Source organism: Diadema setosum, chromosome 16, assembly GCF_964275005.1.
Source record: "Diadema setosum chromosome 16, eeDiaSeto1, whole genome shotgun sequence".
Classification (NCBI taxonomy): domain Eukaryota; kingdom Metazoa; phylum Echinodermata; class Echinoidea; order Diadematoida; family Diadematidae; genus Diadema; species Diadema setosum.
The window spans coordinates 14,021,358-14,047,931 of record NC_092700.1 but is presented as its reverse complement, the minus strand read 5'-3'; the positions used below and the strand labels follow the sequence as shown (position 1 = coordinate 14,047,931).

General features: G+C 36.8%; 1 protein-coding gene across 3 annotated transcripts in view; it reads left to right on the top strand.

Moving 5' to 3' along the window:
• The window catches only part of LOC140239904 (extracellular sulfatase Sulf-1-like), a 75,911-nt gene extending 50,111 nt beyond the window's left edge, over positions 1-25,800 (top strand). The window contains exons 5-17 of one of the 3 annotated variants that reach the window (XR_011901999.1): positions 3,599-3,749; positions 10,069-10,244; positions 11,552-11,671; positions 13,213-13,293; positions 15,765-15,882; positions 16,901-17,084; positions 17,489-17,646; positions 18,159-18,829; positions 19,258-19,430; positions 21,199-21,347; positions 21,773-21,908; positions 23,010-23,138; positions 24,602-25,800. Coding sequence is in view for 1 of the 3 variants with exons in the window: in XM_072319719.1 (XP_072175820.1) it covers positions 3,599-3,749; positions 10,069-10,244; positions 11,552-11,671; positions 13,213-13,293; positions 15,765-15,882; positions 16,901-17,084; positions 17,489-17,646; positions 18,159-18,829; positions 19,258-19,430; positions 21,199-21,347; positions 21,773-21,908; positions 23,010-23,061; positions 24,599-24,629 (2,200 nt within the window). In the remaining 2 variants the exon portion in view is untranslated. Of the gene's footprint in view, positions 1-3,598; positions 3,750-10,068; positions 10,245-11,551; positions 11,672-13,212; positions 13,294-15,764; positions 15,883-16,900; positions 17,085-17,488; positions 17,647-18,158; positions 18,830-19,257; positions 19,431-21,198; positions 21,348-21,772; positions 21,909-23,009; positions 23,139-24,598 lie in introns of all 3 variants that reach the window. The other 2 variants (XR_011901998.1, XM_072319719.1) reach the window with 2 other exon arrangements.
• Positions 25,801-26,574: the final 774 nt, after the last annotated feature.

Genomic DNA, 26,574 nt, shown 5'->3' with positions numbered 1-26,574 from the left:
GAAAGCTAATGGAATGTGTGCTTAGCACTGAACATGACTGTGCATGTGTTGGTGTTATAACATGTAAGCCTACTAGTGACAGATACCTGCATCTCTTAAGAATGATTTATGTTTATAAAGAGATCCTTAAAGTTAGCTTGGAGAATGAAATTAATACACATGAATAAGGATAATTTATAAGACACATAATATTAGACAGTTTCGTTAGCAATTGTGTTGTTTAGTTGTTTAAAGGTTTTTTATATTGAGTGGGTGATTTTTTGGGGGGATTGTAAAGATACCACAGGTTAAGTGATCACCTGACATAATTGAAAATTAAGAAAATTTTCAGGTACTACAAGGGTTGACCTGTCAGAAAATGCCCATTTCCAGCACCCAGAACTCAACTTGTTTCTCAACTCACTAACTTTGGTACAGACTCTGACCTGTTGGCAATCTGTGTGGTTGTGGAGTGGTCTTCATTTCAACTTCACAGAACATTTACTCTTACTGCCATTGTTTTACCTAACAAAAGCAGGTTGTCACATAACCAACTTTGATGTTGCAGCTGTTCAAAGAAATACCCCTATCCTGCCTGACTGTGCCTCTAGCATCAACTCTCTACTGTTCGCTACATTTGTGACATTGCATTTTGTTGGAAGCTTTTAAGATGGTTGACTTCTGATTGTGATACCACAACAGTTTTCTGTGGAGTTGAAGACACTAGAGAAGTTCACGATAAGAAGAATTAATAGGTGGAATGATGCACATTTTCCAGTGGAAAGACTTGTAAACATACACAGATAAATGTATTAACCAAAATGTAAGAAAACTGGAATTAAAGTTAGTCTAATACATTGGATCTACTTTACTGACAAACCAAGAAGCCATTTATTAATCAATCAATAAGTGTATGTTTTTTTCACTTTGGGAAACACAAATGTTTTTAATATATCAATTTGTTGTTATGCCATTTGAAGCCAATTTTCCATTTCTGTTCCCCTGGTAATTGTAGATTTCTGCCACTTTGCATTCCTCAGTTTGATCCCCACCAACTGGTTCCTACTGTGACACAGAATATCCAACCCACCCCAGAAAACCAAATCCTACAAATAAGATAGAAAAACAACATCCCTGAAGTTTGACTCCCCATGTAACTTCTTCTGTAGAAGTGTATCCTTCATAGCTGAAGATCAGCACACTGCAGAGTGGTGCTTATGAAGTGTAACTTATGGTGCTTTTAAGTTATTTTAGATAATGTTACACTTGCAGTCTTCTCTGTTAGTGTAAGAAACAACTAAATGATAAGTTTATCCCCTGTGACAACTTTGCTCTTTTGCACTCCTCTGATGAGCTGTTGCATGGCAAGATAATTTATAGCCATGTAAACCATAATCTCTGTTCATACTACCACCAGACTTTCCGTTGATGGCACTCACTGGTTCAATTTAGACATTTCTATGAGGACTCTGTTGTCTTCAAGGGTATTAATCAATTAGAACTCAAACAGGAAATGAAAGAAAATGTCTTTAGATTTTGTGAAAATAAATCTGAGGTAATTCTTGCTTTAAAAAAAGCCATCCATTCTAAGGCAATGCTATGCCAAGTTTGAAGTTATCTTCTAGAGAATAGTACTAAACTTTAAATTTCATAAAAGAATCAGACAGAATTGATAATTTTAACACCAGTGATTTGAATTGCATCTTGTGTCAATAATGAGTTATAACATGTAACTTAGTTATAGAAAGATAGTTCCAGTCGAGAAATTGACTAGATCACCTAAATTTTGTAAACTATGCCAACACACTTTTTATTTCATACAGTTGTGTGCAAAAACAGTTCTGCATGTAATGTAATGTTGATTTAGAGATGAGAGGTTTTGCTATTATATGATATTTTGTGTGTGGGTGTGTGTGTGTGTGTGTTAGTTATCTTTCTTAAGACTGAAAATGAAAGGTTCTTGGCTTCTCAAATTACTTACTATGACTGATGAGTAGTCAGTTCAAACTCTGCCAAAGAGTTTTGTTGACAAATGTAATACCACAGTATTACTGCTAAAAATACCCCAGACTTGTCGCCATGTTAATGCAATGAAACTCTGTATAAAAGTAATGAGGTGATATTTTCCCCATTCTTCCTCAATGACTGCACCTACAAATGCACTCAATTCAATATTTCAGTGAAAGTAAATTGCAGCCAAAATATATGGTTTCCTCTCACTGCAATACCATTTATAGCTCCATGACATCAGATCAGTGAAAGCATTGGGAGTTTGCCTTTTTATTGTCTGCCATGTGATTTTTTTCTTAAATCATATGCAGTTAGGTTCAAATTACATCTAGCGCTCAACTCACTGATTCTACCAGAGCACATGGTGCTGTTGCCAATGGCAACAATCAACACATAATTGGAGGGAATCTGAGCTGTAAAGCGTGGCAAATCCTCCATGTTAAGGGAATGTTATTCATTCATTTACTTGTGTTTTGCCTGCACTACGTGATGTCGGGACACTTTCTTTGCTGTGCCATAAGTGGTAGTGGCTGGAGAAATAGCAGGAGAAAAAATGCTGTGTTGTAACTTTGTTGTAGCACTAACAGAAAATGTTCTAAGTACTTTCAGCTGATATAGAAAACAAAAAATTATAAAGCATTTGTTGGATGACATCAGATAGACAGAAGATTCAGTAGTTTGAAGGGAAAATATATTAAGCCTGAAAGTACAAAGGGAAATTGATAAAATTAAACAGAAAAATTTGTAACATCTGTTAGGGTTAGAAAACATGGAATAAGTCAGTCTGTCTGGCAGAAAGTTTCACAGGCAATCAAAACTAGCAAAATAAGCCTCTTCTTTAGAAGTTCTTAGAATAGATGGGAATGACAATGATTATACTATGAAAGGGGGAGGGGAATGGATGAACATTGTGCCTTGATTTTCTTTGTATGCTGTTGGCCTCATAAAAAGCAATAATTTGCATACACTGCACAGGATGAGTGATAATTTTGATAGCATCAGCTCAATGATTATTACAACATAAAATTGCTATTCATAAAATCCCCATAAACAATGTACAAGAGCTACTCCAGTCATCCATTTAGAGTCCTAGTTACATGTCACTTAGGAATAGGGTTGCAGTTCTGAAAACCTAGTATTAGTATTGAAGAATTACACAAGATAGCAATTGGTTTATTATGCATCTAAATGAAGTAAGGATTTTGAATGTATACATATCACAGGTAGAGTCTGAGAGGTGCAAATGTGACCCGCTACAACAAAAGGATCCTAAAGTCGCTGACGGGTGAGCCGAGCATGGCCTAGAAAAAATGCTATTTTCAGGCCTTTCCTTTTGATCATTTAGCTTCGAAATTTCGGCAGATGATAGAAGATACATTAGACTACAAAATTGTGTAAAACAGAAATCCGAACGATTTGACAAATTTTGGTGATCTGACTTCAAACTCGATTTTCTCGGCTCACCCGTCAGCGACTTTAGGATCCTTTTGTTGTAGCGGGTCACAAATACTGTATGAAAAGTATGATTTAGCTTCCTATCTCACCAATGGTATCAGTTACATGTGGATAGTCAAAAGGTTTATTCTTTAATTTCCTTTCTGCCCCACAGAACCCCAGCCTGGAACTATGGACCAAATGATGATAAGCACTGGATCATCCGACGTGCTGAGCAGCTGACTGACGTTGAGAAAGATTTCACAGATGCCTTACAGAGGAAAAGGCTCATCACACTCTTGTCTGTAGATGATGCCATTGAGAAGGTGGGCTTCTCATTTTCCTTAACCCTTTATGCATCCAGCCAGTTAGCTTATCTTGCCAAGCTTTTTCATAAGCATTCATTAATCCATCTAAATTTGACCTAGTGGTAGATCAGCAAACTAACCCACTTGGATGAAGCTATGTGCCTCAGCCCAGCAGAAAGGCCATGGTGACACAGCAGAGATTAGATTAGATTATGTGATCTCTATTCATTGACAATTAGTTTGTAGATATCTGTGTCAATTGGCAAAAGAAGGACAGTAAGGGTTATTCACATGATTTGCATTTGCATCCATAACCATAGCAGTTTGGAAGTGGTGGCTTTCCAATAGATAAAGTAAATAGAAGTAGGATAGTAGGAGTAGGAGTAGGAGCAGTAGTAGTAGTAGTAGAAGCAGCAGCAGCAGCAACAACAGTAGTTGTAGTATAGTAGAAGTGAAAGATGTGATGATGATGATGATGATGATAATAATTATGATATTAATATCAGTCTTTTTAAAATGGCTGTAGTGTTCATAAACTGTACACATCCCATTATGAACTGATGCTTGTGTTACTGTGGTACAAATGGATGCAAGTCAATGTAGTGGTAGTTGCTAGTAGTAGTAAGAAAATAGAAAAAGTTGATTGAAGTTTGAATAGTAGCAACAAAAGTAATAGAAAAAATAGAAGTAGAAGATATGCAGTAGTGGAAGTAGTGTAGTGGTAGAAATAGTAGAAGTAGTTCTAGTGCTGTCAAAATTGTTACATATGGCCTGTCTATATAGACCACTCCACGTCTTGTCCAGTAGAGGATTGAGGATTTTCACACAAATAAACCTATGTCTATAAAGACTGCAACTTCTTTGTGAAGACCATTTTTAGTCTCCATTTGGTAGTATATGGACTGAAAATTATTTTTGAGAGTTGTCAAGTAGAAAAAAAAAATTCTTTTCTCTTCTAGTTGTGAATAACAGTTGCTTTAATCTAGTTAGTACTTTGATTCCTATCCACTTCAGCTTTAAGAGGCCAGCCTTTATTTGCTAAGGCAGCCCAAACTAGAGATCTTCCCAATCGTCAAGACAGTCATTTCTACCAAGGAGATGATAATAGCAAGGGCTATTGTTGTCCTCACATGGCAAATGACCTGTACCACTGGGAAATTCAGAGTGGAAATTGAAAAGTGCACATTTTCATTTTCTCCCAAGGGATGGATTGTCTTCTGTGATTGTGCACAGCGAAGAATGTGCCAAATATAAATGTGTGACAACCAGCTCGTTTCCAGTAATTGTAGATTTCATTTTTTTTTTTTTTTTGGGGGGGGGGGAGGAGGTGGTTGGAGAAGGGAATGGGATTGGGACCATCTAGCTGTATTTACCTGTGTGTGAAGACTAAGTGACCTTGGCGGCAAAACAAAAGAGATTTTTGCTTTGAATCTTAGTCACTATTCACTCATTATGACCTGAATGATATGCTGTCAATGGCATTATTGACGAAACTTGAGCTTGTGGAATTCCTGCAGATAGCCTTTCAGCGAGGAAAGTAGCTCATAAAAAGTTTTTTTTATCATGTGTGAGGGAAAAGGGTTAAAGTTTGGACTATAAATTTACATACAAGAAGCAGTAAGATATTTGCTACTCTGGCTAGTTACAAATCCCTTTTGAAATCGGCATCTCAGTATAATTTGGAGCAGGTGCACTTCTTTTCTTTTTTTCCCTCTGGTTCAATAACCTACATTCAAGGCTTTAGGTCAGTTTTTCTAATTTGTTACATTAGCAGTTTGCATGAATATCTGGACAGGGACTACTAAACAGCCCTGAAAGGTTTTCTTTCCCTACAAATGAGAAAATGTGCAAAGGAGGCAGGCATACTTCTCTGAATTTTTGTTATTATCTCAAGACAGAGTGACAACATTTAATAAGAAAACTCTTAAAAACAAGCTATAATGTACTAAAAACTTCAGTATCTGGATGGTGTGGTGTGTTGTCCCAATTCTGAGATCATATTTCTGTCAGTGACAGTGATGGACATGGACAGCACTCTACCTTGATACTAGTAGTGAGCCAGACTCAATGACCTCACAACTGACCTAAATGACAAGGACTCGCCAGAGATTTGACCTGTAACATCAGGGGGCTTTGACCCCACGGTGTCTGCTGCTGTCTCTGGCTTACAGAAGCAAAGGGCATATCAAAAAATCATACTGAGTTAGAAGGGAACGGAGAACATGATTTCATAACATGTATGTTGTGAGAAAGGATGAAAAGTGTGATTGTAGCATAAATCGTTTAAGTGGTAAAAAAGTTATCTATATTTGTACTTGTAAGTTGCTCCTTGTTATGATGAAATATTGATGTATACAGAAACCACTAATCTCTCTTGAGTTAAGTCATTAAATATCACTTGTTTGCTTCAACATCATGCACTGTGCATTGGTTAAAAAAAAAATGACATCAGATACAAGAATGCATCATGTTAAATTTTGCTGTAACTACAAAGAAGGAAATTCATTGCTGCAAGGATAGTATAACATTGTGTATTTTCTCATGGCCAAAGTATGAATCAAGTTTAATCAAATTCAATAGGCCCACATCTCAGGGGCATACTATCAAAGTAGAGGAACAAAGTATATGAGTAGTAACTCACTGATAGTTATTCATCTTTTTCCTTTTTTATTTTTTATTTTTTGCTTGTTGAAATTTGGAGCATATGAAAAATCTAAACTTCACATAAAATGTGTTAGATGTATAAACATGCTGTGATGTAAGCAAAACATAATGTATATGGGAGTAGGCTTACACATATATATCAATAACTTGCAACAGAGGTTGGGTATCAACAAATGAAAACAATTCATCCACTAAGACCATTTGGTGAGAGAAAATAATTATGTTACTCTTGATCTGTAGCTAACATGTTACTGAACATTTATCAAAGTTCACCAGTAGCAGCTGCTGTAATCTTAGGAAAGAGAAAAAAATACTCCCTAACGACCGAACAAAATATGCGTGTGGACACAGAGTACAAAGTGGTTGAATAAACTCAGAGAAGGAATAATCTGGGGCCTTCAGCACAGTTAAATTGAACATATTGGAGAGGAAATCACACAAATTTGTTGATTTGTTACCTTCACACAGGGTCATGCCTAGTACACTGGAATACACTGAAGCATTTATTTGTTGTTTTCTGTAGTATACAACCTCAAAATGAAACACTGCTTTTCATGAAAATGGATCTCATCAAAATATACTTCACTTCATACATCCATGTGTAATATGCAATAACTGGCTATCAATGTGTTATCTCTGTTAAACAGCTAATTACAACACATGGTGAATGTACACACCTTTCTCCTCATATAGACCAGTCACTCTCATACAAATAACAGTGTTTGACTAGATTGCAGTTTGATATTAAAAATCAGTTCAATCAATCTGACCATGATTGGATCAGGAAATGCATTGTTGAAGGATGATGAGATTCTGTGATTGAAGGTATATATTAACTTGATGGGAAAATATGCCTGAATCTCTCACACAGGATTCCAGCAATTAAGAGAGTGTCCAGAATGATCAGCCATCTCCCTCCCTCCCGCATTCATCAGCAAATTGTTGTGAATTGACAAGTGGTACAGTATCAGTGAAGGACTCTCTGTAATGAAAGTGTGGAAGTGATCAATGGTGGCAGTTGATTTCTTCCTAACTTTTCACTACCACAACCCTTCCAGAGGTTCATTCCCTGTCAACTGCCTAGTAAAGGAATTTGACAATTTTTTTTTCCATGTAGGGTTTTATGTAATTGTGATGACTGAGGAGCCTCATTGCATATGAAAATGAATTACCAGTATTCAATGCATTCTTCAATAATCTGTGAAATATATATCAGTGATTCTGAAAAATTTGAAACATAAGAATAAGACAAAATGCACAAGTGGAGTCTGACATTGGCAACATAAAAGAGAATAGAAATCAAGCCATCCTGTCATACAAAGGGCAGTCTACTTTCTGTGGTATGAAAGCTACAACAGCACAAACTGGTGCCAGTATCTCAAACCTCTTTCAAGGCACTGCAGGACTGTAGAATATGAAGTGATTCAATAGACAACAGACAGGTTTGAGACAATTGTCATTACATTGTGAATGCAAATTAAGGATCATTCTAAAGCATTTCTGCAGAGCAGGAAACTGAATATTGTTTGTGGAGAAATACTACCTTGCTTTGTCACTGTAGTCATTCACAGAAAAAAAAAAGTGTTTCAAATCATTGTAATTTGGAATTAACTACCCGAGTCTTAGATATTTGATGATTGTTATCATTATGTTTGTTATCATCAGTAGTATCATTGAGTTTGTTTGTAAGAGTGCACCAAGTACACTTTCATTGTTAAGTATACCCTAGATCTACAACTGCACTTCTCAACCAGTGGGCTGTGATGTCAGCCAAAAATTTAATAAAAAGATTCATATTCAATGTAACTGTGCCTCGAAAATAAATCATAGGATCCAAAATGGGCCTCAGGTTTAAAAAGTTTGAGAAGCATGGATCTAAAAGGTTTCAAAAGGCATGTTCTTCCAGAAAGTAGTATAATGGGAGAGAGTCAGAAAACATGTTATAGATGATGAGTAAATTACATTTTTTGATTGCTTGAAATGTAGATTTTTTTTTTTTTTTGGTTGCAGCAATTATATCTAACAAGATTCTATTATTCAACTCACCATTTCTCATTTGTCACTGTTTTTAATGATTTCCACTTCTCTGTACTATTATAAATTTTGTGGTATACAGGAGCAAGAATGAATGCAACCTGTGTGCACAAAGGAAAAGGCCTTAGTTGTTTTTTTTTTTTCCTTTGTGGCTTTTTAGAGGAATTCAGTTAACTTGTAATTTTGTATTACAGAAAGGATTTAGGAGAAAGGAGCACTTTGTATGACAATGGATTTGGCTGGTGTCTGGAAAGCAAGTTTGTTCTTTGCAAATACAGGAAATCCACTGAATAGATTTTAGATTCTTGAAACTTGAAACTAAGCCAGGGCTAGTATTTACGGGTGAGTTTGTACGTGGTAAATTTGTTATTTCATGTGTGTTGAGTCTCAGATACTAAGTGATTGGCACCTTTGCAAGTTTCACAAGCCGATGTGTGGTGGGAGGGAAGTATTCATTGGGGTATTGCTGGAGTATCATACTACCCATGTCAAGACTGTATTAGTTCTATAGAAAATGGAGGGAATGGGTTAAGGAATAAAATTTCAGGATGATAAGCTGCTCTGTTGAAGTAACAAGTTTTGCTTGCTTCACCTGGGTACACCTGCAGAAATGCTATTGTAGGCTAAATGTGCTTACAAAACAGGTGGCTATCAACACAAAGGCCAAATGTTAGCAGAGGGGGTTTGAATTACATGCTAACAAGACTGCTTAGCATTGTAAACAAGAGTTTTACAATTATGAAAAAAGATGGCATAAAAGCAAGCATACTACAGGCATGCCTGTGTGAAGGTCTTGTTACAGACTAAAGTTGCCAACGAGGGACTGGGCGTAAGCACATTATGAGATACAATTTCATATTTTTTCTTCTATAAATGAATACACTGAAAATGCATTCTGAATAGAAGACCTTTTTTCTCTCTGAATTCCTAAATTGTATATGAAGGATGGATTTCTCCTGACAACACTCTACAGCTAATTGCAGTGTTATACCAGCAAACAGCTGTGCTCTCAAAGGAATTTTGTAGTAAGAGATTTTTTTTTTTTCCACATGAGAATATGAACCACCTTTGGGCGTAAAATTTGTTGCCTCTTATTAAAATCTTAAGACATTTCATAGTGAACCATGGAACACAAGCAAGATATCAGCCAGAATGGTATGCTAGATTATCATTTCTAATATCACTTCATCTTGAAGATTTTGAAATGATGTGTGGTAGTCACATTTGTAATTTTTTTCTGAGATGTATTTTAAAAGTTGTTCTAACAGTAAAGCAGAAGACTACATGTAAGTATGCATTTTTTTTTCCATTGAGGTATTTCTTCAAGGTCCAGTGCTGATTCCAACACAATGCAATTTGTAGCATATTTTTGTGTCAGAAAGGTCCTATCTTTTTTCATCTTCTAAAAAAGAAAAAGGAAAACTGCCTGCAATATAACAAAATAGTACTATAAGTGTGTTCAATTTCCACTTTGATAACATTTGACAGCTCAGTTCATATTAAGCATTTAAAGTGGTTTGTATTTCATCAACAACAACAACTCAGTATTTTTGGAGGAGAGAATGAATGAGTTTACTTGAACTACATCAAATAGTGGTGAAAGGAAATGTGTTTGAAGTGATTTATTCTCATCTTATAGCTTTGCAGAGAACTTGATTTACTTGGAGAGCTGGACAACACATACATTCTGATGACATCTGACCATGGCTACCACCTTGGACAGCTCAACATGGTCAAGGGAAAGTCCAATGCATATGACACAGACATCAGAGTTCCTTTCTACATCAGGGGACCAGAAATACCAGAAGGAATCCAGTAAGATAAAGGAGATTTTCTACTCTTTGATATTATTCTAAAATGAGGTGAATTTCATTATGTCACTTTGTGTGCCTTTTGAATGAATTTTGCATCCTATGCAAACCTTTAGAGCACAATGATCTTAGTGTTTTCTCTGAGTTTCTCTAAATTGATTTCACATGAAGACAGGCAACAACTCTTTCAGACATATGAGTTGATATTCATTCATAAGCAGTACAAATGCTTTAAATGTGACCCTGCATCACAAAACAAACAGAAAGTCGCCAGACATGAAATTTTAGTTACGATCATATTCTGAAAGAGCAGACTCTAAGCTTTAAAATGATGTATAACTCAAATCAGATGGACTCTCCTAACCTATCTACATATAGATATTGGAAAGAAAGCACACACTCAGGAAAAGTGTGAACTGAGAAAAGAGGCTCTGAAGTACAGTGTCTTATTCAAGCGCTAAATCTTTACCAAGCCGTGCTGGCTGTGCGATGAATGGGACAAAAAACAGGATGTAAACCACTGGAGTAACAGCAATGAAGGGATTGTTGCATTAAACTGAAATTGAGCATGCCTTATTAACACATTCTTTTCATAATTAATGCCAAATTTCAAAGCAGTAGCATCATCCTTTCAAAATTTATTAGAGTTGAAAGTGAAGAGTGTGTACAAGGTTTTTAAGAAATGAAAAGGAGACTCTAAAGACACACCTAATTACACTATTCTACCAAAAAATGTTTGAAATAAACTGCTAAAAAAACACACTTTCCTGCCCGTTTTATGATCCCAAATTTTAGCATAATGTAGGAGAAGACTTGCTCTTTCAGAAAATATGAAAAAGTCAAGATCGGCTAGGTTGACCCACTTCACTTATTTTCAGTCCTCACACAAAATCAATGTGTGCGACTTTTTGTTCGTTTTGTGATGCACAGTCACAAATGATGTTTTCTTCAGCAATAATGCATCAAATCAGAGCTTACCAATTGACGGTCAATCAGTTCATAGAGTGATGTCACAACTTGACTGACAATTTTCATATATTGACATACCGCACAGTGAAGACTTAATGTCTTGGGATGAAGGTACTTCTCAATTACTGAGTACAGTGCTCATATAGAATAAACTAAAACTGAGCTTCAAACAAGTATGAAAGTGCAGATTCATGTTTGATAACTGTGTTTTTTACTATTACTGGTATTAAAACTCTGTTTTGTAATTATCAGTACTAATGATTTGTCTTTAATTTCATTTTTGACCAATCTTATGTTGACATATACTGAAGTTGCTCCTAACATTTCTTTTACTTATTCCAGGGTCCCAAACATTGTGCTAAATATAGACCTGGCTCCTACCATTCTGCACATGGCAGGGGTCAGCATCCCGCCTCACATGGATGGAATGTCAATCATGAAATTATTCAAGCCTGCTTCAAAGTAAGTTATAAATAAGGCCCTATTTCAAGATGTCTGCAATCATTGTAAGCTAAAATGTCTGTATTCAAGCAATGACAATACCAACAAATCAGTCGTTAGCATTTTAGCTGCTGATACAGTAACAATAATTAATGCACATTATATTCTTTATGAAATGGGCCTGTAATGTCAGAGGTACACACTTTTTATTAGACGTAGTCTTGATCTGATTTTGTTGTATCACAAGACTGAAAAAAAAAAATGATGGCAGAGTATTCAAAAATCTTTTAAGAAGTCAGTAATTTCATTAAGATATCTTTTCATAATTTCTGTGGCATTTTCACTTAGATTCAATTTTTAGATATTGACCATCATATTCTATGTCAGTAATATTTCATTCTACATCCAGGTTGGATGTCATATATCTCTCTATTTCATTATATTTCATGCATATTGGCATTGAGAAATATCAAAAGAATCATTGAATTGGAATAATTCATACATATATGAAAGTTTTGGCAGTGTTGTTAGATTGGAAAGTCACAGTGTTTAGAAGAGTAACAATGTCATTACATTACCCTTTCAATGGAGGATATTGTCATTCTGCACAGAGTCCACATTGGAAATTGAGACAGAAAAGGACTGGTGCCATAGAAATTGATCATAATTTTGGGGTTGTGTCCTGAAGATATTTAAGTCAAGTCAAGGTGTAAATATAAAACAATTCTGTCACATTCATGAATTTCTTCCGTCGAAATGTTTTCATTGCAACTGATTGACAAATTGCCCTACATCGACGTAAATGATTTTTTTTATCATGGCTACTACTAAAAAACACTGATCAATTCAGTGCTTATTTACGTCGATGTAGGGCAATTTGTCAATCAGTTGCAATGAAAACATCTCGACGGAAGAAATTCATGAATTTGAATAACAAAGCAGTACCCGCTGCATGCTATAAAGATTAGAACCAACACTTGCTGTCGGGCGAAAGCTCGGTGGTCTAGTGGAGATGACGCCTGTCCGGTGATCAGGAGGTCGTAGGTTCGAATCCTGCTCGAGTATGTACGCCCATGATTTTTTTATCATGGCTACTATTAAAAAACACTGATCAATTCAGTGCTTATTTACGTCGATGTAGGGCAATTTGTCAATCAGTTGCAATTCTGTCACAGTTCTTATGATATGGCTGTGCAACTCACTGCTGTAGGTGCCAGAGGTATTACTTAGAAATATTCTCAGAGCAGCATTTTAAAATTAGACTATAAAGCCAGAAACACTCGTGTTTCAATAATGTTCAAGGCATTACTTCAACTGTACATATCTGTGGGTGGAATAATGTAACTGATGAATTTTCTCACAGCTTACGTGCACTGGAATATGTTTGACCTGTCAGTGACTGAAACACACCTGAAATGACAGCCTTATTACATACCACAGTCAAGGGCAAACATCACACTGGAATGTGAAAAATGTTTCTTTGTTTGTTCCTGTCAAATTACCCTGAATTACTACAACTGTGTCACTGATACTACATGTCCTTGTTTTTTCTCTCTGAAAAGCTACAAGGTTGCAAGAAAGAGCAAAAAGTGGAAATATGTTGGCAAAGAGCCATGGAGGGAATCATTCCTGGTGGAAAAAACGTGAGTTGATCTTGTGTGGCATAAAAGGCATCTCTTTTATTAGAACTGCAAGGGATTGGAGATTTAATACTGCAGGCCTCTGTATTTGATTATTTGCAAGGGCAAACAGGTATATTGCACAAGTCACAGTGATAGATAGCTTTACCTGATTATATTGGTTAGATGAAACTGCCCTTCATATTCACTTAGATTAGTTTTAGGTAATATTAATTGTGGAAATCAGTTGATTGTTTCTCAATAAAACAATGTTTTACAGTCAGAGTACTAATTACCCTAGGTGTTATAACAATGGCAATACCTTCTATTGATTGAAGTGCTATCTAGTCTCAAATAATCATAGATGTGTATGATTACATGTTACTACTTCTGTCAAAAATGAGAAAAGCATAAGAGTAAGCAGCTTCACGGTGATATGAAAGCGTGCTTTGCACATTCATACAGACTTAAAAACAGCTCTATATTCATGATACCATGCAGAGTTTAAAAAGGTGAATAAAAAAAGAACAAACAAGAAATGAAACATTTCTGTTGTGAGAATAGTGAGGTATCCTTATAGTTCTGTAAATAGTATACATGAATATCACACTATATGACAAAAGTTCAAACTTTTTAAATGCAGAGACTCAGATAAATCAAGGTGGATTCTGCTGTTTTATTTTGTGTTCTAGTATACCTTGAATATAGGAATTAAGTTTCTAAACTGAAAGAAAATAGCATTATCCACCAATACATGTAGTCAAATAATACTTCATGGTGATTTTGAACAGCCATGAATGCAATGCAATACAATGGACTCCTGTTATAATGAACACTATTATAACGAAATTCTGGGCCCCGTTTCATAAAAGTTGATATGACAGCAACTATTGCTAGAATGGCAACTTCCCACAGCAACAGCCAATCAGGAAGCTGAATTCTTGTCGTTACCATGACAATTGTCATTGCAGCAAGAGTTGCTGTCATATCAACTTTTTATGAAATGGGGCCCTGGTTACTACGAAATGATAATTCATGCGACATCATTATCCGCTCTATGTTTTTTATTGTGTATTTGTTCAGTTATAACAAAGATCTGATGCAAGTTCTGCCAGTCCCGAGGACTTTGTTATAACTAGAGTCCACTGTATTCTTCTAACAGTTAAACTTTTTTTGTTACAGGTTTGTTTGTTTTTTGTTTGTTTTTTTAATGATGAAATGCAGACAGTAATTAGGGTTGATCTTCACTGTGAGTCTTGGATCAGCAATATTTGGACATTTGAATTTAGTAGATGAGGATCCCTCATATTTATTGAGTGAAATTAATGACTGATGCTGAAATAAGCTGTGAGGTCTTGGACATTGATATATTAAGGGGGACCTCCGGATGATTTTCATACTTTTACACCTGAACAACTATAAATTAGTGAAACCGAGTACAGAGTTTCTGAATTCATAGTGATTGGGATGAGAAATGAGAATGTTTCCAAAATTTATAACAAATTGCAGTGAACAAGGATGATGATATGGCAGCCTCACCATAAGAATGCATGAGTTGGGGCGCAAGGAAGCAGAACAAAAGAAGAAAGCATGCATAGATTCTTCACAGGTGTACTTGTTAAGCAGGAGGTATTGTAATGGAATTACACTGCTACATTTCTGAAGTATGTGAGGCTCTAATGTCATCAACACTGTTCAGTGTAATTTGTTTAAGATTTTCATTTTATTGGTTTCTCTGCTCAAGGGCAACAATAAATTACATGAATCTATATATGGAGCTGTTGATTTATGTACTACATGATGTTGAATTATGAAAATCGTCCGGAATGCCCCTTTAATTTGTGTTATCAGAGGAAGATATGAAATGATTGCTTACTACTTTACACAAGGAGGAGAAAGGGAAGAAATATGCTGGGTTTTTATTTTTCTCCCATAAATTTTACTAGCTTTGATACTCCGGATTTCATATGATGTGTGTGTTTCAGGGAGATAGATCAAGGGAGATAGATCAAGAGAGAGAGAGAGAGAGAGAGCGAGAGACTGAATAACTGAGAGCATGGAATTACACACACACACACACACACACACACACACAAGAAAATGTCAATTCAGCAACACATGTGGCATGGAATGACATCCTCCTGTGTTTTGTGTAATCTGAGATTTTGAAGTTGAATAATAGGTAGTGCAATTTCAGGCATAGTTTTGACAGTCAAGGTTGATATGACAGCAGGGGGAAGGGATAGAGCTGGGATGAGTGCTTATTGTTGTGGCTCCAGTGTGGCTGATACTTGACCACTCATCGTCTCCTCCCTATGAAAGGAAAAAAAAATAATCATAAGAATGATAATCTACCAATTAGATATCATCAATTTTTCATTTGTGCTTCATTCATTGTTGCTGGCAATCCTTCTTACTATGAATGTCGATTTGCAATTTGCTTCCTTGCACTATTTTTGTTGCCATTCTTGCTGTTTTTGATATTGTCAATACAGCCGGTCCCCAGATGAGATGAGACAGTACATGCAGCGGGTTAATAGACCCAGTAAGGCTGATCTGATGGAAGAGCAGTGTCGTGACCCTTCCCTTCATCCTCCGTGCACACTGGGACAGGTATTTTAACCTCTTTGCACCCGAACCAGCTGACGCTACCTGTATGTGTGTTTTTGTGTATGTGGGGATAGGGGAGGGCTTCAGGGGTTTGGGTGTGTGAGAATGCTAAGGTTGATCATCTCAGAAAAACTTTTTTAGACAAGTTTATCTTCATAGCTGCAGGTTTCCATTCATCTAAACTCATGAAAGATGATGCAAATATTTACCGATTCCTTCAAAAGGTAGAATATATAGCAGGATGTTTTTATCTAATAAAGTTGTAAGTCTAAAGACTTCACATTTGATAGTTTAAGATCCTTGCTTCACTCCTGAATCAGAGACATGTTACTATATTGTACTAGGTGCTAGGTTTATCCCTTTTCTGTGTCCCTTTAAGTTTTTATGCTCATTTTGTGGGGTTTTTTTTCCTGATTTCTTTAATGTTCAGTGTATACTTTATCTTGTTTCCTTGTATTCAATTGTGTTGATTTTGACAGACTCTTTGCATAATAGTGTTTCTCATAATTTTTCCATTTTGTGCCTAACCCTTTAACCTATTGAGGGCAAGTCCCAAGTATAATCGGGCAGGTATCTGTGGGAAATGTGTATAATTGTAGCAAAATCGAACCGTCCGCAACGGGTCAAGTACCCATGCAGGCACTCAGCTGTATTTTACTGAGCTTTTTCATTAGCACTTACGTAATTCCTCACAGTTTGATTTAATTTTAAGTTAAAAGACTCCCTCAAGCATAACAATGTACTTTGCCATGGCCATGGCGATACATGAATGTATATAGGTATAGACATAGAGATGACAGGGATTCATTAATCTCTATTAGGTGATCATAGGTTTCAAGACATCTATGGCAGTCTGTGAACAAAGCACAGTATATAATATAAGATTTGTTTCAATACCATCACATTCTTGTTTTACATTGTATGTACATTTCAAAGTCTACATGGTAATACTGCAGTCATCAATTTCCATATAGCATTATGCATTGCCTTCTTTTTCCATGTTGACTTTATGTTTTGGCAGGCCAAGGTGTGTGTAAGAGAAGCAGATGATTCCCTTCACATGCGAAAGTGTCGCATCAAGCACAAAGACCAGTGTGAATGTGCACCCCCACCACTCGCTGTCAAAGCAAACAGCGAGATGTCTCGGTCAGAGAGGAGACAGCAGAGAAAGTTTCTAAAGAAGCACACTGGTGCAAGTGGTCAAGGTGAGCTGGACTTCTCACGTTTCCTAAAATATGATATTTAAAAGAAATGATTTGGTTTTCAATTGCTTCTTTTTGTTTTGTACTGCATGCTGAGACAGCCAAAATTATTGAGTGTAACCATGTTGTTGGGTCAATTCTAATATCTGATGACATATACAATGTACTGGATGTTGTGAATTATTGGTACATTGTACAACTATCAAAGTTTTGTGAATGAAATACGAGAGAACTTGTGCATGGATGTATGACAAAGGTGACATCACAATGAAGATTATAGAAGTACATTTAGTAGCATCATACTAGGAAAGGAGCACATATCATACAGAAATCAGCATGATATTGTGGATTCAAATGTTTTTCTGTGATTCCTGTTTTTCTTTGATTTCACATCACTTGTGAGGAAGGCAATTTCAAGGCAAAGAGTTTTCTGCGTGGGAAGCGAGAAGTCTCCTATGAGACATCTAATGAGGTCATGCTGCTGAACAATGAGGTCATCGACAATGCTGGACTGGATGCTATGTGCCAGATTCTGGCCAATGAGACCATTATCTGTGATAATGAGGTATTCTATTTTCACTCCAGCCATAAACCAGGATAGTATGTCCTAGAAGATGATTACAAAAACATAGTATTGTAACTCCCACAGTAGCAACTTGAAATTTTGCAGGTGATCTAGGTTGTAAATAAATCTTTCAATTGTGCAGTTTATAACAATCTACACACGCCAAAAAAAAAAAGAAGAAGTGTGAATGAGCAATTCCTGTAAAGTGCCAGCTGACAACTTTGATATAGATTTCATCTATATGCCAAGCAAAGCAGACCTTGTATCATCAAAACCAATAACTAATGTTGTTCTGATGATATTGTGCCAAGACATAGCAGTATAGTTGTTGATGCATTCATCTGTCATTTTTGTAGCAATTTTCCTTAAAATGATATAATAGACAGGTTCAAAGACATATGTAAAACCTCTGGAACTGAAACTAAATCTACTTCCCTTCCCCTGGGTCATGAGAGTTATTGACTCAAATACCCCTATTGGTCGTTCACTGCTATCCTCTTCCTTTGTGCCAGGTCTTTGCATCAAGACAGGCTTGGCGAGAACACAAGAAATCAGTGGAGAATCAGCTACGCTACTTGAGACGGTACATGGGGAAGCTCAAGGAGATCAAGACCTTCCTCAAGCACTTCCGTCCAGACAAGGAGCTCCTGGACTCACTTCCAAAGGGGGAACCAACATACAGTGTAGAGATCCCAGAGAATTTGATGCCTTCAATAGGCTCTGAGGAGCCTGAAAGTTCTGAGGCAACCAGCAGCATGACATCCGAGGCTCCCGTTCAAAGTGAAGGAAATAGCAGCAGCATTCCTACTGGATCCACAGAACCTGGAGACAGTTTGGAAGAGTCAGAAGATGAAGGGATGCATGTCGTCATGGCAACAGTTGAGATGGAGGAAACTGAACAAGAGAGCATTGACAGGACTAGGGACCAGAATGAAGACAAACAGAGTTATACTGGTACAATGATTGGTGGAGAATGCATCTGTGAAGAGACAGAAGTTGTTGAGATGGACATGGATGACCTTGAGCTTGAAGTTCCACTCATTGAAATGGGCTCAGAACATTTTGATCCTGAAGAAGAAGATGATGATGATGGTGAAGATTATGTCAGAGCGCAGGATGATGAAGAGGAAGATCAGGTGGAGGTTAATGAGTTCTTGCAGTCACCACTTCTTGAGATGCAGAGGTGAGAGGTTGTGTCCTTTGTTAAACTAGCATGGATCAGTCAGAATGCCTCTACAGTATACTCAGTGAAAGCAAGCATTTCATGTAATTTATAAATGATGCCATGCAGGTTTGTGTTCATCGTACTGGATAGCTCTCCTGTAGTCTATCCACAATGCAATGCACCATCTTTTAAATGAATCCTTTTCATATGTGAGACTGCAATAGTCATAGTTTAACATTTCATAGCACATGTTCAATAATTAGTTTTTGCTGTTTTTTGTTATTTTTTTTTTGCATTGTTTTGAAGCAAAACTTGACTATTTATATTGTTTTTCACAGCTAAATAGATTATTAAGAGAACACAGACAGTTCTTAGCTATAATATTGCTTAATTCCACACTCTGCAGTTTGATGTTGCTATTACAGTATTTTTCTCCCAATGAACAGAGATGATCAAAACCAAGTTCTGAGAAAAAGCCACAAGAAAGCCAAAGCCAGGGCTAAGGCTAAGAAGCTCAAACTCAAGGACCGAATGAAAAGCAGAAAACCTTGCCACCTTCGTGGATTAAGTTGCTTCTACCATGACAATGACCACTGGAAGACTCCTCCATACTGGACACGTAAGCATTTTACAGAACAGGAAGGGGACTTCACATTTAATGCATATGTTATGTTCTTGTTTTGCTGTCAGGTGAATTTTTACACTCAACAATCAGAAGTTTGGCAATAGTTTATGCATCAGTACATCTAATGAGATGGCTCTTCTGAAAATGGAGAAAAATCTCTTTGTGCAAGCTGTATATAGCTCTGCTATTTGAAGAAAGGATCAGCAAAACCTGTAGAAACAAAAAAAAAAATTGATTAGAGTATTAAAGCACTTTGATGTTGAGCTTTATTGAGTAGTACTGTATGAGAACTACAAATGATTAGTCTTAGATATAGTGTTACTTTACACAGAAAGGGTCAAAATTATTTGTATGATAATGGTACATGTATCAAAAATGTTAAAGGTACCTGTAGAAGGGAGTATAACACTGACAGGTTTTAGAATAAAATATGTAAACAGGCAGAGATGATGCAGTTGTCCAGTCGTACCAGTCATGTGACTGCCACATATTCAAGTAAAGTTCCACCTTCTTATGAATTTGTGGAAACTGGAGGGTGTCACAGAGAAAGTATACGGAAACAGTGACACTGTACAGGATGCAGATACTATGAATTGGTAGAAGAAAGTGATATCATCGGTGGGTGATAGATAAACTAAACTTGGTGTATTTCACTGTTTCTGGTGACAGTTGACAAGACTGGAGCCTTATCATAGTAATTATTGGCTTTTGTTCTCAGTCTGTTTTGTGTCATTTGTGCTACATTTCACAATTCTCACCATGAGTATATCAGTACACAAGTACCAGTACTTTGTATTGTTACCTTTTTTTGTCCCCGCCGAACGAGTTCGAGCAGGGGACTATGAAACGGGCTCCGTACGTGTGTGTGTCCGTCTGTCCGTCTGTCTGTGCGTCCGTGTGTGATCAAAATGTTCAAAATGCTACTCCTTCGCCATTTCTAACCCGATTTTGATTCTGTTTGCTTTATATGATAGCACTACATGGGAGCTTTGAAACTTCTATACAGAATTTCAGTTGTGACCTTTGACCTTGACCTTTGACCTATATTGTACATTTTGCTTCAAAATGCTACTCCTTCGCCATTTCTAACCCGATTTTGATTCCGTTTGCTTTATATGATGGCACTAGGTGAGGGCTTCAAAACTTCTACTCAGAATTTTGACCTTTGACTTCTTTGACCTTTGACCTTGATTTTTGACCTATATTGTACATTTTGCTACAAAATGCTACTCCTTCGCCATTTCTAACCCGATTTCGATTCCGTTTGCTCTATGTGATGGCACTAGGTGAGGGCTTCAAAACTTCTACACAGAATTTTGACCTTTGACTTCTTTGACCTTTGACCTTGATTTTTGACCTATATTGTACAATGGCTACAAAATTCTACTTCTTCGCCATTTCTAACCCGATTTCGATTCCGTTTGCTCTATGTGATGGCACTAGGTGAGGGCTTCAAAACTCCTACACAGAATTTTGACCTTTGACTTCTTTGACCTTTGACCTTGATTTTTGACCCATATTGTACATTGGCTACAAAATGCTACTCCTTCGCCATTTCTAACCCGATTTCGATTCCATTTGCTTTATGTGATGGCACTAGGTGAGGGCTTCAAAACTTCTACATAGAATTTTGACCTTTGACCTTTGACCTTGATCTTGATCTTTTTACCTACATTGTACATTTTGCTCCTAAATGCTTTTTCCAGCGGGGACATATATTACGCACCGCGTAATTTCTACTTTTCCTTGTTTTTTTTTGCAGAGGGTGCAATATGTGCCTGCCTGAACACAAGAAATAACTCCTACTACTGTGTGAGGACTATCAACAAAACTCACAACTTTCTCTACTGTGAGTTTGTCACAAATTTCCGGGAGTATTTTGACATGAGGCCGCATGTGGATCCCCACCAGGTAGGAAGTGGCATGGCATGATTATCCATGGCAATAGACTAAGTGGAGATGTGTGAATTCTCACCATATACAATGTATCTTTGCATGTCAATATTGACTTTTGGATTTGTCCTTTCTTCATCTGTTAACTTTCCCATTCACAAATTATGTACATTGCCATCTCTGTCACTTAGAGGGGCTGTGTTACATAATACAGTACAATATACGTCAATTAGAGGGGCTATAATATAATACAAAACAATGTTCCCAGCAAAATGTGTGTGTGCTGTTCATTGATTCTTGACACTGTAAACAGGTACTACTTAACAAGCTCTACAAATGCTTACGTCAAGGTATGAAGTACAATGTAGTCCAACCACTGTCAGCATTGATTCATGAATATTCACTTGAACTTTCACAATCTTCTGTGTTATTCCATCCTGTAGCTAACAAATAAAGCCTCATCCCTAGATCCCAGCATACAAACCGAGTTGCACATTCAGATAGATGACTTTAGAACGTGTCGAGGAAGGAGATGTCACCCTTCTGGTAGAAGAAGGAAGAGCTCAAAGAAATCTAGTGGTAAGTTTGCTTTCAGAAACCACCTTTTGAGGCGTGTAAGGGAAATGATGGCAATGACAATGAGCACGGTTTGAACAGAAGTAACCAACATTGATGCATGGTTTTGATTGTGAGAGTGCTGTAAGTATAGGCTGGATCAGACCACTTAGGCCCTAATTCACGAAGGTGGTACAAATGAAACCATGGTTTAAACCATGGACAAAAGCCATGGAGCGCCAAGTGTCGCATGGAATATATCTTTACGAAATCAGTCATTTCATCGATGAAATGATCATTTTGTAACGAAATGACAACATTTTGTAACTAAATGAACATTTCGTCCACGAGATGATGATTTCGTTAACGAAACGGTCATTTTGTCGAAATGACCAATTTCGTAACGAAATATTCCGTGCGACACTTGGCGCTCCATGGTTTCATTTGTACCACCTTCGTGAATTCGGGACTTAGAGTTTGTACACAGAATGTTTTTGGTTGTAATCCTGCTTGATCCTTGGACAAGATGTTTTGCTCACATTGTCCCCCTTGACCCAGGTGTATAAATGAATACCAGGCAATGTGTAGGATTGCTATTATAGCAGGGCTCTTTGAGAAAGCATTGTTAACACTGAAGAGGTTACCCTTGTTAGTAAAACTATATTGATATCATTTTATCATACTGGAAAGTACAACTGATAATTTTGTCGAATTTTAATATGATATACATTGTACCTCAAGGCTCTGGTATCACAATGAACATATATCATTGATTTTTGTTTTAATATCAAGCCATGTTGTTGAATGAAGTACAAAGAAATATCTATTCTGTAATACTCAGTATATGTCAAACTTCATGTGAGTAGTGATCAGGTAAAAAAGTCAACATGGTCTGGTTGTGGTCATTCCTTGTACGATAGTGAAGACATGAATATAAGCCTTAGAGGAGATTCTTTTTCACTCCATTCTTGCGTCTTGCTGTAGAAATACAATCAAATTCTGATCACGATTGGTTTTCACCTGAGAAGCTTCCCTAAAACTTTTGGGCAGTCTAAACATTAAGCACCCCTCTCTGACACACACACACATACACTCTCTCTCTCTCTGTTTTCCCTTGTTTCACAGATGTTTCCCACCAGCCGACCTCACTATGGCAGACCCTCCCCCAGACCAGCAGGTATCAGCCCTAGCATAGAGATACACTCGGCTTCCAGCACTTCGTCTGATGCTTGATGGCTAACTAATCCCAAAATGGTGCTTTCATTGGCTTGTTTCTGGTCTCAATTTTGTTTTTTCTTGTATGCTATCATTGTATGATGTTTTTGCTTGTGCTTGATGCAGTATCCCTCTTTTGTAAGTCATAATAAGAGAAAGAGCATCTTGAAAAAGAAGGTGATTTTTAATTACTCACACACACAAGAAAAAGACTTTCAAAAATTGTAATATTTAGCCTACGATAAAATGCAAAATTCCCCACAAGTTATTAACCCCATTTACTTCAAGGCACCATGTGCAGTGCCTTTCCGCATTCATAGAATCAAAAAAAAAAAAAAATATATATATATACCGGTATTTTAATTTCTGGTCAAGCTAGGTGGATGGAAGTTTCTTGAATTTTTTTTTCCAGCTGATTACCAATGTGGTGGAACGAGAAAAACACTTTACACAAAAGAGGGTTACTGTCTCCAATTTGTTATTAAACAAAAGTTGGGAAGCCTCACTACAACCTTTCTGTTAAAGTTAAGACTAAAGACTTACACTTAAAGACTTACTTTTGTTGCAGCTTGTTTTCATGAATGGTATCATGTTACTCTGTGTCTGCTTAAACTGTCACGTCCCATTGTTTCTTTTCTTTCTTACACTTTTCTCATTCACAAGTTTCATGAATAGATATTCTTCTTTCTAAGCACAGATTTCAGAGATGCTTTGATGCAATAATACATTTAAAGATAACAGTTGGAGCTTAAAACTGCCAAAAATAACTCTCACAGTTAAGCTTGCTACTTACAGACATAACCTAGTACTCTGTGGTATATTTCCTCTTTTATTCTCTGTTAAATCTATTGAATCTTTGTTCTTGTGATCTATGTGACTTTCTTTGTCTCTCCAGCATGTATACACACTACACACTTCATGTTCCCTCTTCATTTGCACCATTTTCTGCATTCTTACTGTAAACTCTCATTTGTTCACTTCATTTTCTTTCTTTCTTTTTTTTTTTTTTTTTGGGGGGGGGGGTACAACTAGTAGCAACTACTAACTTTATTAGCAATGATACTACCTTTGGACACAGTCTCTTCATGAACGGAGTGGACTTGTCTACCAGCCCTAAGAACTCAAAATTTACCTGTCAAATACTAAAAATGGAGCTGTATTTTCCCTAGGGTTCTTCTATCTTGTTGCAAAACTGATGGCTATTGATCTTGCTCATGATGCAAATCCCTAACAAAGGGAATAAATCATCAGTGCTTTCGGATTTTAGTTCATTCTTCCACCTTAAACTTCAGATTTTCCACCGTAAACACATGTACCAGAATAAACAGAATAATGGAGGATAGCATCTCGGTCAAGCCACATAAAGAATACTTATTTCCCAAGGAGAGAAAGGCATACACTTGTATTTGCAATTCATTCAAGTTAGAGGAGATATGTTATATTTTTACTTGTAATACTGTGTAATGTTTGTATTTACATATTATTTCTTTGCATTGCAGTAGAGAACTTTGGGATGGCTGGGTTGGATAACATCTCACCTGACAAGCATTGGATCACACATTAACACCTTGGATGTTATACACCCGATATTGATATGGTCAGACACCGTGCCCAGCTATGCAAACATTTCTGAACCAGTAGTGGATACACTGGTGAAGGCATGATGATTCTGCACAGTGCCAGTCACAGAGATCGGAGTTTAGTCATCTTAATGTTGTCTTGGTCTTGCTCGGATATGATGAGATTTCAAACTACATGTGTGGTGTTGAACATTGACAGCTGTAGAAACCTCCTGACAAATTTCACCTTCTGTGTAGCATTGGTATCAGATGATGAACACCGGTGTAGATGTTGGAACTTGGACATCACTTTCCACGGGTCTGTCTTTAATCCGTTGAGGACGGTTTGATTTTGCTATGACACATTTCCTATAGACGCCTGCCCGAGTATACTCGGGACTCATCCTCTCTGGTTAAGAAATGTTAGTTTCGCCGTATTCAGCACCAATGCTTGCAAGATAATGAGGATTAGATGGTCCCAATTGTATTCCTTACAGGACTCTGCAGTGATCCTCATGACTGCTACTTCATTGCTACAGCACACATGTGTGCAACCTTGATAGCTGCAAATAAACAAAGGTCAGCACAGATGGATAACATGGTACCTGCAGTGGTTTGGCACACAGATACTCATTTTTTACTACATGATACTCATTTTTTATTACATGATAGGAGACACAACCAACATCTCGATTGATAGTCTTCCCAAGGAGTGAACACTAGAGCTATAATTTTGTAACTACAGGAGACTAGGAATGAGTTTGCGATTGTGTCATTTACAATGCACAGTCTCAGCAGTGCCATCCATTTAAAAGTAATATGCAGTCAAATCACACAAAATTCAAGGTAGAAATAAATACCAACAGCTAGGAGTGCATTGCTTTGGTTACTGACAGGTACGATTTAATTTTACATCTAAGCTCAGATTAATATATTGGAAAAGAGCAATACTGAATATCACCTTACCACTGCCATTTTCAAAGTCTTTGGATGTCCTTTTGTACTTTGTAGCAGATATAATATGGACTATCAAGATACAAGTAGTCATTATAACTTTATTTTAAAGTCAGATACTATGCTGTTTACACAACAGCATGGGAAATTCCAAGTGCAATTCCAAAACATGTTTGAATTGACTGTAATAGAGGAAATCTGAAAAATGTTACAGAATTTAGAAATTATCATGTTTCCACAGAATACATTGAAAGACGTGAAGAAGTCATCATCTCAAAAATTTTCTATTGGCTTGTATGCAAAATTACAAAAATCATGTTGTGGTTAAAAATGAAATTAGCACCTGCAGTCTTTTTTCCCTTTTATGTTACCATTGCTTGGTTATTAACTCTTTATGTGCCATGGTGTAAACCCCCTGTGTGCCACATTATTCATAGTCATACTTTGGGAAAATGTTGTTTTAAAAATCTTTTAAACTTTTATAGATTTCTGTTACCTGGACCTAAATGAGCAAAGTTGTAGAGAAAATGTAAAACTTTGCTCTGATGTGGATTGTACGACAAATCTTTCATTTATTTTTTTTTTCTCAAATGGCCAGTAGGCCTATAGTTCTTTTATTATATGAGACATACCTTTTGCACACAAAATAGTTACAGATACTTAGAATGTACTGTCAATTCCAGTAAGGAATACCCCTTGATAGTCAATCACCACATAAAATGCAAGCTGCATACATGTATGTAACAGTAACGGAATCGCAAGAAATGCTTTCATTGTACTGCAGCATTTGGCGATTTATAGATCGTTTTGGGTGGGTATGTGCGTTTGAGCAGAATATGCGAAGTTGGCACGCCATCGACTGAGTCAGACGTGTGAACGTGGCACATAAAGGGTTAACAGATTTCAATGATCTGATGTCAGGGATCAAACATTTTATTCTCATTGATTTCACACCAAAGGAA